Source organism: Gavialis gangeticus, unplaced genomic scaffold (assembly GCF_001723915.1).
Source record: "Gavialis gangeticus isolate Ggan-Ray unplaced genomic scaffold, GavGan_comp1, whole genome shotgun sequence".
Taxonomy (NCBI): Eukaryota; Metazoa; Chordata; order Crocodylia; family Gavialidae; genus Gavialis; species Gavialis gangeticus.
In genome coordinates this window covers 34510341-34524904 of record NW_017729001.1, presented here as the reverse complement: position 1 = coordinate 34524904, position 14564 = coordinate 34510341, and the positions used below count along the sequence as shown (strand labels likewise).

The 14564-nt window shown below is 61.3% G+C and overlaps 1 protein-coding gene across 3 annotated transcripts in view; it reads left to right on the top strand.

The window, feature by feature from the left end:
* TTC28 (tetratricopeptide repeat domain 28) overlaps positions 1 to 13019 on the top strand; it is a 296592-nt gene extending 283573 nt beyond the window's left edge. For 2 of the 3 annotated variants that reach the window (XM_019507357.1, XM_019507359.1), the window contains exons 14-22: positions 839 to 1018; positions 2197 to 2917; positions 3365 to 3489; positions 4003 to 4234; positions 4398 to 4474; positions 5408 to 5431; positions 6122 to 6251; positions 6551 to 6658; positions 7478 to 13019. In XM_019507357.1, the coding sequence (XP_019362902.1) occupies positions 839 to 1018; positions 2197 to 2917; positions 3365 to 3489; positions 4003 to 4234; positions 4398 to 4474; positions 5408 to 5431; positions 6122 to 6251; positions 6551 to 6658; positions 7478 to 9087 (3207 nt within the window). In that variant the 3' untranslated portion in view covers positions 9088 to 13019. The remainder of the gene's footprint in view (positions 1 to 838; positions 1019 to 2196; positions 2918 to 3364; positions 3490 to 4002; positions 4235 to 4397; positions 4475 to 5407; positions 5432 to 6121; positions 6252 to 6550; positions 6659 to 7477) is intronic. The other variant, XM_019507358.1, reaches the window with a different exon arrangement.
* Positions 13020 to 14564: the final 1545 nt, after the last annotated feature.

Sequence of the window (14564 nt, the reverse complement as noted above, 5' to 3'; positions counted from 1 at the left end):
GTCTGGAGCGGCCTGAGGCAGCTCACGTGGCAGCGAGGCCCTGAGGTTGTCTCTGCCTTTCCTCCTTTCTCTATGGGCAGGCACCAGAAGCAGCACAGTTTAAAAATGCCGCGACCTCACGTTCTCCAGAATCCAGTGATGTTTTGTCCAAATTTCAAACGCGGTCAGAAAGATAGATTTTGTTCCATCAAACAGCTGGCGTGCAAAAAGTTCCCGGTTTCAACCGTCCGTCCCCCGCTGGCCCTGCCCATGTGCGCCGGGTCCTTCGCTGGCTCCCGCAGCAGGTGCGAAGGCTGCGTCCTCTGTCTGGCGGTCTGCGGAGGGAGGCGCGGACAGCACGCGGGCATCGAGTGGGAGGGGAAGGGTCAGGCTGGAGCAGGTGTTAGGAGGGGACCAGGCCGGCAACTCGCCAAGTGGCTGCCAGCCTCTTGTGGCTGTAGGGAAGCGAATCCCCCGCCGGCGCTTCTGGCCAGGGTTCCTCTGCACAGGAGCAAAGCAGCACCTCCCGGTCCTAGCGAGCTGCCAGGCATCAGCCAGCCCCGAGGTGCCAGGACAGGGCCGCTGTGCTCTGCTGGATCGCGGTCGGGCTGGGACATTGCTGTGGCCGCGGTGGTGTGCAGGGAGTAGGCGAGAAGCAAAGGCTTTATGGTGCTGTCTTTACTATTTATATCTTGGGGCCAGTCAAAAATAACTCCCCAAACCCCTGCAGAGCCATGGTTTTTCATGGAGGTTTCCAGGCAGCAGGCAGGGGCCTGGAGCACCCAGTGCCCCCGCACGGGGCCTGGGAAGGTGGCGCTGCTGGCGGGGGGCTGAGAGCTGTCGTGTGTTTCCTTCCCAGGGCCTGATGCACTCCAGTGGCCCCGTTGGCCGGCACCGCCACCTGATCCTCGTTCTCGAGGGAGAGCTCTACCTGATCCCCTTCGCCCTCCTGAAGGGCAGCTCGTCCAACGAGTATCTCTATGAGCGCTTCAGCCTCATCGCTGTCCCCTCCATCCGGTCTCTGAACCCCAGCTCCAAGGTACTGCGCTGGCCCCCTGCCCAGCAGAGCGGGGCTCTGTTTGCATCACACAAAGGAGCCCTGCCCTGCTCTGCCCTGCCTTGTCCCAACTTGCGGCACCAAGGAGACCCCCAGGGATCGCTGCCTCCCCCCGTTACATTGGCTGAAGCACCGAGCCCACAGTCCAGCACCTCCCCAGGGCATGTGCTTAGCCCTGCTGCACGCACTGAGCAAAAGGGCCTTCAAAGATGTATCCGAGCTAGCCCTCATCCAAGGAGCTTGTGTGTCCATGCTCTTGGGCTGGCTGCCGGCTTGGACCAGGTCTCCCAGGTCGCTACGTGTGGGTCCTGCACCCGCTGTCCCAGCAGCGTGGAGCTGCCAGTGGTGCCTTCTGCCATGCCGGCCATGCTCCTGCAGCCATACGGCTGAGGGCAAGTGAAACCCAGGGGTATCCAAACCCCAAGCCTCCAGGTTTGGGCTTGCACATAGGATGCTTGCCAAGCGATTTGGAGGTGGGGGTGGAGGATGTTTGCCAGTAGTAGGGCCAGATATGGTTCTTGAATGACTCACGAATTTGGAATTGATTTGGCGGATTTGGCTTAGGACACAAAATTTTCCTTAAAAAAAAAAATAAGGGGGGCGGGCTGCACGGGTCAGTCCTGACACCGGAAGTGAATCCAGGGCAAATGGCTTTCCTTCCACACGCGGCTGCAGCCCTCTGTTAGCGCAAGCCCAGGAGCCTTGCTCGGATGCCGCCTGCCTCCCTGCTGTGAGGAGCGCAGCTGTCCCCATGGACGGAGGACCTCCCCGTCCCAGCGTGGCCCCCAGGCGGGTCTGGCGTGTGAGAGGAAGAAAGCTTGGCTTGGGTGTGCGGTGCGGCTCATGTTCCCATGTTCAGTGTGACCCTGGATAGGGGATGTCTCCTCTCCCTGGATCTGTGTGCTCACCCCGCTATATGCACTCCGCACAGTGATTCCCCTGCCCCTCCCGGGAGCTGGCAGGCAAAGCCTCCTGCGGGCTTGGATGGGAGGAACGTGGGGCCAGCAAAGTGGTGACAGAAAGAAGGAAGCTGCCCTGCTGTGGAGAGCCGAGATGGCCCCAGGGCCCCTCAAACCCTCACTCCATGTGCAGACCTGGTGCAGGCCCTGGGCTCGCCGGCGGCTCTGTAAGCTCCGCTGTCTCTGTCTCTGTCTCTCCAGTCCCACCTGAGGAAGAACGCCCCTGCCTACTCCAGCTCCACCTCCATGGCAGCCGTCATCGGCAACCCCAAGCTGCCAGCCACCGTGATGGACAGGTGGCTGTGGGGACCCATGCCGTCCGCGGAAGAGGAGGCCTACATGGTGTCAGAGCTGCTGGGCTGCCAGCCCCTGGTGGGCGCCGCAGCCACCAAGGAGCGGGTCATGAGCGCGCTGTCGCAGGCAGAGTGCGTGCACTTCGCCACCCACGTCTCCTGGAAGCTGGCCGCCCTGGTGCTCACCCCCAATGCCGACAGCAACCCGGCCAGCAGCAAGAGCTCTTTCGGCAACCCCTACACCATCCCCGAGTCCCTCCGTGTGCAGGACGATGCCAGCGACGTGGAGAGCATCTCGGACTGCCCGCCCCTGCAGGAGTTCCTGCTCACGGCCGCCGACGTCCTGGACCTGCGGCTGCCCATCAAGCTCGTGGTGCTCGGCTCCTACCAGGAGTCCAACAGCAAGGTCACAGCCGACGGGGTCATCGGTCTGACCAGGGCCTTCCTGGCGGCCGGCGCACAGTGTGTCCTGGTGTCGCTCTGGCCCGTGCCCGTGGCTGCCTCCAAGATGTTTGTGCATGCCTTCTACTCCGCCCTGCTCAACGGCATGAAGGCCAGCGCCGCCCTCGGCGAGGCCATGAAGACCGTGCAGAGCAGCAAGCCCTTCTCCCACCCCTCCAACTGGGCAGGTAGGTGAGGGGGCCGCGTGCATGATGTGGGGGCAGCGAGCGGGCAGCTTGTGCGGCATGGGCTCATCTCCGTGGCAGTGTGGGGAGGAGCTGGTGCCAGGGAAGCCCCACTGGGTCTCCACCCGCAGAGAGCAGCCCTGTACCCTGCGGCACGCTCAGACAGGTACGGGGCTCTGGCCGACGTGCCTGAGGCAGCACGGCAGAACGGTCTGCTTCCCACGAGCGCGCAGGGCGCGTTCAGGCGATTTCAGATGGGGATGTGTGTTTAATGATGTGCTATACTGTGAAAGGGCCCAAATCTTCCAGGGGTGCGGCACACAGGAGTGGGCCTGTTTGCCCTGCCTTGTACCTGGGCTAGGCCCTGCCAGAGTCCATCCCCACCCAGAGGGCAGCGGGCATTGTTTCTGTCCTGGGTGCGAGGAGGGATGTGCTTGCTCTGCCCCACAGGCTTCGTGCTCATTGGGAGCGACGTGAAGCTGAACAGCCCATCCTCGCTGATCGGGCAGGCGCTGACGGAGATCCTGCAGCACCCCGAGAGAGCCCGCGACGCGCTGCGTGTCCTGCTGCATCTGGTGAGGCAGAAGCAGCTGCCCCGAAGGCCCCATAGCCCAGCTCGGGGCAGGGGGGCTGGAGGTGCCACCTAAGGGGACGGGAGCCGGGGGCAAGCAGCAGGATGCAGGGCAGGATACGGTGCCTTCTGCTCTCGCCTGGCTGGCACGGGGGGCAGGGGTCCCTTAGCACCAGTCTCCTGCAGCCGCCACATTGACAGCTGCTCCCTGGCAGCAAGCCCCAGGCCCAGGAGGCTGCAGACATGGCTCCTTACTGATCTCCTGGGGCAGACGTGGCCGGCAGCTTGCAGGGGATCCTCCCGGGGCAGTGCCCCCCTCCCAGCCCACGTAAACCCCTCTGCCTGGGGGCTCTGCAGCCCCTGCCCTTGCAGTGCGGCCGTGGGCCAGGCATGAGCGGACTCTTGTTCCTGGGGCCTGGCCCCTTCTTCCCTGCTGACATCGCCCCTCGATCCGGGGGACACGGGAGCGGCCGGAAAGCTCCGGCAGACCCGACTAACACTGCCTTTCCCTCTGGAGGTGGAGAAGTCGCTGCAGCGAATCCAGAACGGGCAGCACAACTCCATGTACACCTCCCAGCAGAGCGTGGAGAACAAAGTGGGGGGCATCCCGGGCTGGCAGGCGCTGCTCACAGCCGTGGGCTTTCGGCTGGACCCCCCTGCCAGTGGCCTCCCCGCTGCCGTGTTCTTCCCCACCACGGACCCTGGGGAGCGGCTGCAGCAGTGCAGCACCACCATCCAGTCCCTCCTCGGTAAGGAGCTGGCCGGTGGGGCCGGGCGTCGCGGGGCTCAGCCGGCACGTCGCCCCTGCGCCCAGCGTTGGGGGAGGGGGCAGGAGAGGCAGATCATGCCCCTCGGGAGCTCTTGGGGGCGAGAGGCTGAGCTCAGCAGCCGGCCTGTTCTCCTTCTGCCCAGGTTTGCCTAACCCTGCACTTCAGGCACTTTGTAAGCTGATCACTGCATCGGAAACTGGAGAGCAGCTCATCAACCGGGTGAGTCGAGCTCGTCAGCCCGTCGCCCCGGCTTCCAGGCGCTTCCCCCCAGCAGCCTCGGGGAACACACTGCCCCTTTCCCACCCTACTCGGTCTGCCCAGCGCCCCTCTGCCTTCCCCTCCCGTCTATCTGCTACCCTTGCCCAGTGGCTCTGCTCTCTGTCCTGATGACCCCCGCCTGGCTGGCTGGTGCCTGCGCCCCAGCAGCTGGCTTCTGCCGCCTCCGTCCCGTGCTGATCTGCCCCAGCTGGGGCAGGGACGCATGGCAGCTGGCACGGGGGTCTCTGCCGCTGGAGTGGGGGCATGCAGCGCAGCGCTGTGCTCTGCTCAGCCGGTGCCCTGGGTTTGCCTGTGCAGGGGCTGAGATGATCGAGAGCCCGCCGGCCAGCACTGCTCCTTTCCCTGCTCTGCCTTCTGCCTCTGAAACCTCTGGGTGCTGCTGGCGTCCCCCTCGCTTCCGAAGGACACGAGGGCTGGAAGGGGCCCGGGCACGTTGCCTAGTCCAGCCCCTTGCCAGGCAGGGAAAGGGCAGGCATTGAAAGGGCTCCCGACTGTCTGAGCCCATCCTCTGCGGAGGAGCACCACGGGCAAGGGCAGGTGCTGGGGACTGCTGGACATGTTGAGTGTCAGTGCCACGGGAAGCATGGGGGGCTGCGTGTATCCAGACCTGAATCCCTGCCTGGGCGGCACTGGTGCATCCCTGTGGGAGCTTCCAGGTGCCTCCTCCCCGCACGCCTGGTGCCCTCAGCCTGACCCGTCGCGTCTCCTGCTCTGCGCGCTGTGGCCGGCAGCCGGCTGGCGGGCCCGAGGCCTGAGATGTTGCTGTCCTGCAGTGCTCCTCGTCCCGGGCCCATCACAGCAAAGACTAACCTGTGTTCTTTCTTTCTTCTTTCTCTCTTCCCCTCTCCCTTTCTTGCTCTCTGCTGCATGAAGGCTGTTAAAAATATGGTGGGAATGGTGAGTACCGCACGTGGCAGGGCAGGGCAGGCCGCACCTCTGCAGGCTGCCCCCGAATTCTGGCACGCGTCGCCTCTCATGTGCCACTGGCGCTTCCCCCAGGCTCGCAGGCACAGGGACGTTGGAGCTCCTCGGGTTCAGGGCACGGTGGGGCCAGGAGCAGCAGTGGTCCTTGACTCGCTCCTCACCCTGGCTGTCTTCTCTGCCCCTTTTGGTGCTGATGCTGCTCTGCGGAGCACCAGCTGGGAGCGGGCGCTGCGGCCCAGGACAGGTCGGAGGGGCTGGGAATGGTGGGCAGCTCCTCTGGGAGCCCAGAGACATGCAACACAAACCTCGTGCTAGTGCTGAGCTGAGAAACGAGGGCGGCTGGAGCTCCCTCGCGCCCTGCGAGACTGCTCGGCCCGGCCACGGCCTTTCACCCGTGTCTCTGAGGAGCTGCTGCACGCCACCTTCCTCTCCTGTGCTCCTGCTGCTTTCCTGCTGTGCTTGCAACCCTGGCCCTCTGGCTCTGGCAACAGCCTCTTCCCCCAGTGCCTCCCTCTCAGGGCCCACGATGGCAGTGACGGGCGGGTCCCGGGGCCTGTTCTCTTACCATGCCGGGCAGCGCCTGGCCTCGTGTGGGAACCGGGGCGTCAGTGCCGAGGGGAGCAGGACAGTGCGGGAGGGCTGATGTTTGTTCTCTTCCCTCAGCTGCATCAGGTCCTGGTTCAGCTTCAAGCAGGAGAGAAGGAGCAGGACTTCTCCACGGCGCCCATCCAGGTGTCCATCAGCGTCCAGCTCTGGCGGCTCCCAGGCTGCCACGAGTTCCTGGCAGCTCTAGGTGGGAAGCCCCCAGCTTCTGTTTGCTTTTCAGCCACGGCTGTGGTCTGGCATGGGGAGGGGAGCTGGATCCCCAGCCTGCTCTGTGCCACCGTTACACCATGCTGGTCTCAGAGCCTCTTCCCAGGACCCCTGCCCCAGCCGGCATGGGCAGGGATCCCTCTCCTGGTGCTGGCCTCTTGCAGGGGGTCTTCCGGGGCTGGCATCCCCGTGGCTGGCTGGGTGGGAGCATGCAACTAACAAAAGGGCGAGGTGGGTGCGTTGGGTGAGAAACGGCTCTGGGCTCTGTGTCCTCTGCAGGGTTTGATCTCTGTGAAGTCGGGCAGGAGGAAGTGATACTGAAAACCGGGAAGCAAGCGAATCGCAGGACCATGCACTTTGCTCTCCAGTCCCTGCTGGCACTTTTTGGTAACGCCACTCGTGCTCGTGTGCTCCCATCCCTTGGGCACGGGGTGGGCCACGGCCTGATAGGCGGGTGCTGTCGTTTCTGGTGCCAAGGTGAGGGAAGCTTCGCCACAGCAGCAGATTCTGGTGCTTGCTTACACCAGGGCCCTGTACGGTATTTCCATACCCAGGAGTTGGCACCAGAGACCTGCCTGGGGAATCGGGCCCATGCTGGGCAGCCCAAGGCAAGCACAGCAACGCTCTGGCACTGCGTTGCTTGGCATTTGCCCTCGTTACTGTGGTACCTGGGAGGATGGGGCATGCTGGGCTGGGCTGCGCGAGGCGTGGGTATAGCAGTGACTGAGGTGAAGGGGACAGTGCCAGGGTGAGCAGTGGGCAGAGAGCAGGAGAGAGGTCCATGCCTATGAACACGGGGAGGGCAGAGCAGCGGGGCTAGGAGGTCACCCCCACCACCAGCCTGGGGGCCTCGGGCCCCGACCTGCCCTGATGTCACTCTACTGTCGAGGAAGACCTGAGCCCCGACCTGCCCTGGTGTTGCTCTCCTGTCGAGGAAGACCCGTGGGGAGTCTGTCCGTCCCTACACAACAGCCGCTGTTGGCAGCACAGACCCCAAGAGCAGCCCTCACGCAGGGGATCGGCCTCGTGCCGCACCTCTCTGGGATGTTCGCACAGCCGAGGGATGGGAGGGTAGCACGGACCCCGCCAGACGCGAACGTTTCATGGACGGTCGCCTCGAGGCTTCGGGCTGGCGGGTTGTTCCTTTTCCGCAGCGGGGCCTGGGGCATGAGCTGGGTTTGTTAACCCGGGGGTGTTTCCATTTAGATTCTACTGAGCTTCCCAAACGCCTCAGCCTGGACAGCTCCTCCTCGCTGGAGTCCCTGGCCTCTGCCCAGTCGGTTTCCAACCCAGTGCCCCAGTACCAGAACCCTCCGTTCTCGCCAACGTGTCCGGACAGCTTGGCTTCAGACGCCATTTCCGTGTACAGCCTGAGCTCGATTGCTTCCTCCATGAGCTTCGCGTCCAAGCCTGAGAGCGTGTCGGAAGGGGCCGGACACAGAGGACGCCAGGACTACGAACGGCCCAAGAACGTCTATCCCCACCGGCCCCCGGGGCCACGGAGCCAGCTGTCTCCACAGACCAACCCCGCGGGCAGCAAGGACGATGAGGAGTATGAAGGGTTCTCTATCATCAGCACCGAGCCCCTGGCTGGCTACCCAGATGATGCAAAAGCGAGATTTTCACCTGATCACAAACAGTCCAAAGCCGGCCAGATGGGAGAGGCAAAGGCCTCTGTCAGCACCCCAAACTCGCCCGTCAAAATGACTCTTATCCCCAGCCCAAACTCGCCGTTCCAGAAAGTGGGGAAGCTGGCCAGCTCGGACACGGGGGAGTCCGACCAGTCCAGCACCGAGACTGACAGCACTGTCAAGTCCCAGGAGGACAACAACCAGAAGCTCGACCCTCAGGAGCTGGCCCAGAAGATCCTGGAGGAGACGCAGAGCCACCTCCTGGCAGTGGAGCGTCTGCAGAGGAGCGGCAGCCAGGCGAGCAAGAGCAGCAGCCCGGCCGACGGTGCCACGACGCCCACCAGCACCTCCGCCTTCCGATCCTCCGAGACCAGCGCCTTCAGCCGGCCTGTGAGCTCCGGCAACAAGAGCCAGCCCTCTCCCGTGACAATGAAACCAAAGCCTCCAACCAGGAGCTCGTCCCTGCAGAAGGTGAGCTCTGGCTACAACAGCCCCACCATGTCGGAGACGTCCAACAAAGACGGCACCGGCCAGTCCAGCGGGCAGCCCTCTCCGAGTGCTGACTTGCACAGCTCCCTGATCGAGCAGCCTCACTTCAAGCTCAAGTACCCCAGCTCTCCATACAGTGGGCACATCTCCAAGTCCCCCAGGAACATCTCCCCAAGCTCAGGCCACCAGTCTCCCGTGGGCAGCACACCCTCCCCGGCGCTCTCGTACTCCTCCGCTGGCTCCGCTCGCTCCAGCCCCGCCGATGCCCCCGACATAGACAAGCTGAAAATGGCAGCCATCGATGAGAAGGTACAGGCCATCCACAACCTGAAGATGTTCTGGCAGAGCTCGCCCCAGCACTCTCCTGGGCCCATGAAGATTTTTCGAGGGGCTCCGGGAACAATGACTTCTAAGAAAGACGTTCTCAGCTTGCTAAACTTGTCTCCGCGGCACAGCAAGGAGGAGAGTGTGGACAAGCTGGAGCTGAAGGATTTGTCTGTTCCCCGGCACCTTGCGTCCCCGCAAAAGAATCCCCCCAACGGACACCGGCGCCCCGAGGCGACCCACGCAGGGGCTTCCTCTCCTCCTCCGCCTCCCAGCAGCACTCCGGGAACGGCACGCCCGCTGAGGCTGCCGTCGGGCAATGGTTACAAATTCTTGTCGCCAGGAAGGTTTTTTCCTTCCTCCAAGTGTTGAGATGTCTTTTCCTACCGGTGGATTCCACTTGCAATGATGTTAAAGGTTCTCAGTAATCGCTTCCGCCCACTTGCCTTGATCAATGCAAAGCCACAGAGTTGTGCCTGAGGCGCCACGGTCACACCCGTGGTTTGCAGCGCACAGAGATGAAACCTGCTGGCCCCATGCTGTGCAGAGCACAAACGTGGCCTTCTGCTCATGGGTCTCGGTTCCTCTTGTCGGTGCTTTGGCCAGATGCAGCCGATGCCAGGTTTTGTGCAGCGTTCAGTACTAACTCTCTGCAGCGGCAGGTCCAGGGGACCTGCCTGTTCACAACCCGATAGCTTTCAAACCACCTACTGCATTTGTTTCCTAGCCTGCACGGAGGCTGCACGGTTGGATTGTTTGTACAGAGATGGTGTGTGGCTGGGGACCTGGAGGGGCGGCGAGCAGTAGCAAAGCTTTCACTTCTGCCACAAGAAAATCATGCGCAGTTTCAGCCCAGAGAAGGACCGGCCCTTTCTCTGGTTTCGGGGGCTGATGTGGGGGTGGGGGAGGGCTGTGATAATGGGGTACGGCTGGGTCCCAGCACTGCTACGTTAGCACTTCGACCCCATGGCTGGGTTCCTTGGGCAGGACCCTGGCAGCATTGTGATGCTATGCTGTGGGGAGGTGCGTTCCCTTCCACATCCTGCTTTCCTGGTGACTTTTTTCCTGCTGCTTGGTCTGGTCCCAGAGGCACATTTGGGCACCTAACAAGCAAAGCCCCAGCATGAGTTGTGGGCACGTGATAGAGATGGGTGTTCAGTCCTGGTAAACGCTCTGAACTTGACTGCACCCGATTTCCCTGGGGCCAGGCTTCATCATGGCAGGGAGCTCGTCTGCCTACAGGGGCTGGGAATGGGAGGGTGGGGTATGGTGAAGGGGAGAGGGTTACGCCCGGCACCTCCATCCTGCAGGACCCTGACTGTGAGCCCCGTCCTGTTCAGGCACCCCCTCCCCATGCTGGCCAACCCCTTCTACGCCCTTTCCCATCACCCAGTCCACATCCTCATTTTGCTGCTGTGGAAAGTCTCTCAGTCCTTCCTTTCCAGACCAAGCATCCCAGCAGACAAAGCAGGTACTTGTCGTGCTGTCAGAGAGCACCTGGGAGAGACCGTCCAGCCTGGCTGCATGCTAGAACCTATGGACCCCGTGTTTGCTGAGCTGCAGGTCCTGGGAGCAGCGAGGGGCGGGAGGCTCTGCGGAGAGCAAGGCAGCAGGCCGGGCACCCGGGTGGTTTTGGGGTCAAGGTGGAAGACATGTTTTATGCAAGCCAAGCTACACAATGCAAGCACCGAAGTGAACACGAGGAAGCCTGAGTGTTTAGGTCATGCACCGTCACGAGACCTGGCCATGCGGCACCCCAGATCAGAGCACAGCCCTGCACAGGCCCGGCATAGGGTCATGGGACTCTCAGAGGTTCGTGTCACTGTGTGACCCTGGGCTGACTCATCTCTCTGTGCCTCCGCTTCCCCAGCCACCTCAATGGGGACAGTGATTCCTACCTACCGACCTACCTCACAGGGGTGTTGTAGAAACCGGGTGGCCCTGGGCTTCGTTGTATCACAGCGCAGGTGCCCATGTTGCACCTACCTACTTGAGTGAGGGCAGCCAGCTCGCTGGGCACAGCTCTAGATGCTGATAGCCCCTCCAGCTGCAGGTTTGGAGGCTGCTTTGAAGTTCTGGGCCCTAGGATGTGTGTTGCTTTTTGAAATCCCTGAGGACAGGTGTGAGAGCAAGACACTGGATTCAGTTCTCACACCTCGATGCCCCTGAGAGAAGCTCAGTGCATCAGTGATGTATGTAGCAAGTGCTGGCCCTGCTTTAGCGTGAAGATCCCCTGGTCCAAGGAGGAACGTTTCCCTTATCGCAGCTGCAGCAGATGTGGTGCGAGCACTACAGGTGTGGTGTGTTCCTACAGACAGCTAACAGGGAAGTGTGAACAGGAAACTTGCAATGCCCAGGACCGAAAGGAGATAAATCAGTGGTTTTTAACCCTGGGGGTCCATAGACTGTGTCTAAAGACTTAGCAAAAGATGACTGTGATCAATTAGCAGCATGTGTGCACCCAAACTTACAATCCACAGGGGTCCTCACCTCGGTTTGAAATTTCCGAAGGAGTCCACAAATGCAAAAAGGTTGAAAGCCACTGAGCTAAATAGTCCAGGGGGGTAGGAGGCAGGGTTGAAGGACAGACCTCACCCTATGACTTTTAATTTCATTAGCAAATGTTAAAAAGGGTAGTTACAGAATTCACTGGCACGTGCTACAGAACGCAGCAACACAGCAAGGCCAGTCCCATGCCCTTTCCTCATACAGATTACGTGGCTGGGCATTGCAGCTTCCCAGGGATGGCTGGGGGCAGGTAGCCATGGGCCAGGACAGCGACTAGGACTTCTGGGGCAGTGGGGATGCTGTTACTGATGCAAACTGGTGCGGTCACAAGGCCACCGAGAGGCCCCATGCCACTCGCTCCAGTTCCAAGAGACATCCTCATTTCACCCTAGGGCAGGGGGAGGAGAGCTGGGCCAGCTTTTTGTTTCCAGGCGCAGTGCTCTGTGGCACGCTGGAAGTGCCCCCATGTGCTGTGTATTTCAGTAGTCAGAGACCCACCATCTGTGGGAAGCTGCTGTGTTGGCACAGCCCATTTCCACGTGGCTGAAGGCCACCGGGCACCTGAACTGCTCAGGAAGCGTGAATCAGGTAACATGCATTAAGCACGGGAAGCGATGGGGAGGCAGAGACGAGGGGGGTTCAGCTTGGAGGGAAGCAGTGTCCCATACACAGGGAGGGCCAGCACAGCCAGAACAGGGATGGTGGGAGCTGCGCTTCCATTGATACAGCCCACAAACACCTGGTTTTGATGCCTACTCGGGCCCGCAGACACCTCGCAAACCCCGGTGCCTCGCTCCCCTGCCCCCCAGATCGGAAGCAACCCCTTTGTGAGGAAAATGCGCATCGGGCAGGTTTGCCCTTTGCTTGGAGGCTTTCAGGACGTCGAAGATAACCTGTTCTCGTTTTGATAGTAGACTCCCTTTTGTGGAATTTACATGCGTTTGTCGTCGTTGTATTTGTGCATGGTACCAGTGACAACACTGCTAGTACAGTGAGCAATAAGAAGTAGGTGTACTCCACTTTCACAATAAACTTCCCACGTGCAGAAGCCCCAAGGCAATAGGAAGTATTTTAGTTTGGTTTAACCCCATCTGTTTGACTGTGCAAGCCACTACTTACAGATAGTTTGTTGACTGTCTTTAGCTTAAATAAATGGGAACAGCCAAAAAATGCAACTGACCCAAATCCAGTTTTATTCTGGTTTCGTTGGCTAGCCTGAGCTGGCCAGGTGCTGGTCTTCCTCCTCATAATCGATGTAAGCACGGAAGCAAAAAGCGTTGAGGGGTGAATGTGGCAAAGGGGAAGCTACAGCTGCACACGCTGCCCCTGGGTTGCAGTAGGGTTTCATGAACACCCCTCGTTCGGGTGGATGGGGGGTCCCAGTGTAAGCGCAAGCTGGTGCTGAGCAGCGTCAGTAGATGGGGGCTCTTTGCGACGCTTCTGCTCGGCCGTGTTGTCCAGACAGGCTGCTCCCGTGCGCTGTGAACGGGCCCTTGCGCTGCAGAGAGCCTCTGGAAGGACTTTGATGAGGGAAACTCCAGGAGGACTGCTCCGCTCTGCCGCCTTCCCCTGCAGCAGCTCCTGCGCACTCACTCTTCTTGTATGCAGTGTTAGCCATGTTTGGCCTATACGGACTTTTTTTGTAAATTAAAACTCTGTTTCCAGACAGCATTAAACTTTTTATATTATGAAATTTACCATGTAAAAAGAATTTCATATTTTTATTGAAATTGCTAAGGCATTTGGCCTTCCTTCTTTGTGATTTCTGTGTCTATTAAAGCATGAGTTCTCTCAGTACCTCCGTGTCTTGTCCTGGCATCGCCTCTCTGACAGATTGCCGAGTGCACTGACCTCCCCTCTGACCTCAGGCCACAGATGACAATTGCCAGCTCCTGCCCCGCTCCAGAGAAGACACCTGAGTCGCAGCGTGAGCGCCCTCAGGCCTCGGCTCCTGCGGTCGTGAGCATGGCATAACTTGCCAGGCAGCTTGTGTCTACTGGCACCCGTGCAGAGGCCACGCGGACATGGTCTTTTAGCAGCCCCTTCGCTGGCTGCGAAGCCTCCGGGAGGTTGTACGGGCTCGCAGACTGTGGGACGAGTTGTGCGTGGCGCTGACGCCTCTCGTCAGTCTCCACGCTCCTGCTTTCCCACAGCTGCAAGCTCATCGTCCTCTCCTGCAGACTGACTCACTCCGGCCTCTGTGCACTACCTGGGGCCTGCTTTGCCTCGCGCCGGTGCCAGCCCAGCCGGCCTGTTTGTCCCTTTCCCCGCTGGCGTGTTCATGCTGCGAGTGCCCTGCTGAAGCTGAAGGCCCCGGGAGCTGCCTCCAGCAACAGCTGGAGCTCATCTGCGGTTTGTTTGTTCATTCAAGACGCCAAATGTAGCCTGTGGCATGGCCGGGCCTACCCCTGTGGCTCGTCCACGGCGAGGAACGCCCCCAAAGTGCAGGCGATGTGACTTCCACGGGCAGCGGGTGAGACGCAGGGACCGGCTCACTCGCTCGGGGGGCTGTGTGCCAGGCTACCTGTGGGCTCGGGTGTTCCTCTCCGTCCCGGTTACGCTGGGGTGGGGGGTCGGGTTTTCTAGCTTTCCCTGACAGCCAGGAGGGCGAGACGCTTACGGCTTCCTTGCTGCCAGCTGAGATGCTGCTGCGAGCGAGCCGAGTCCACGCCCGTGTTTTCCGTGCTTGGATCGGCACGCGCCTGAGCTGCCTCTGCGTTGCGTCCAGCACCGAGGCATTGGTGTTCGCACGGCGCGGGTCCCGGCTGGCACTGTTTCACGCTAAAGTCAGGGAAGTTTCTGCGCTTGAGACCGGCTGCCTGCTGCCAGTCGCCCTCGCCTGGCGGGGCCAGTCCTGGGAGAGGGGCAGGCGGGTCTAGGCTGCCCCGTGCCTTGAAGCCCAGCCAGGGGGAGATGGTTGAGCGCGTGGCCCTGCCCTGCTCCTCCGTGAGCGCTCCGCGCTGCGCACGCTGGCCACTGCTGTGCCATGTCGTTTGCACGCTCGCCCCCCTCTGGCATTGCACGCACGGCACAGGCCCAAAGCTTCCCAAGCACACCGGGATGCATGTGATGAACGTGTGCACAACACGCGTAACTGCTCTCTCGTCTCTGCGCCAGGGCCGGGGCCGAGACCTCGGGGGTTGAAGTCTGCGGAGGAGGAGGAAGTTGGTCGGCTGGTTGGAGTCAAGCCTTCAGCCCGCATCGGCGGCGTGCCCAGCGAATGCAATTATTGCTGGGACTTGAGGAAGAAAACGCCGGTCATTTTTTTTAACGAGGGGAGCGCGGGGCAACGAACTCATCCCCTGCTTTGCTCGTGTGTTATTTGCACGCGGGGCGGGGGG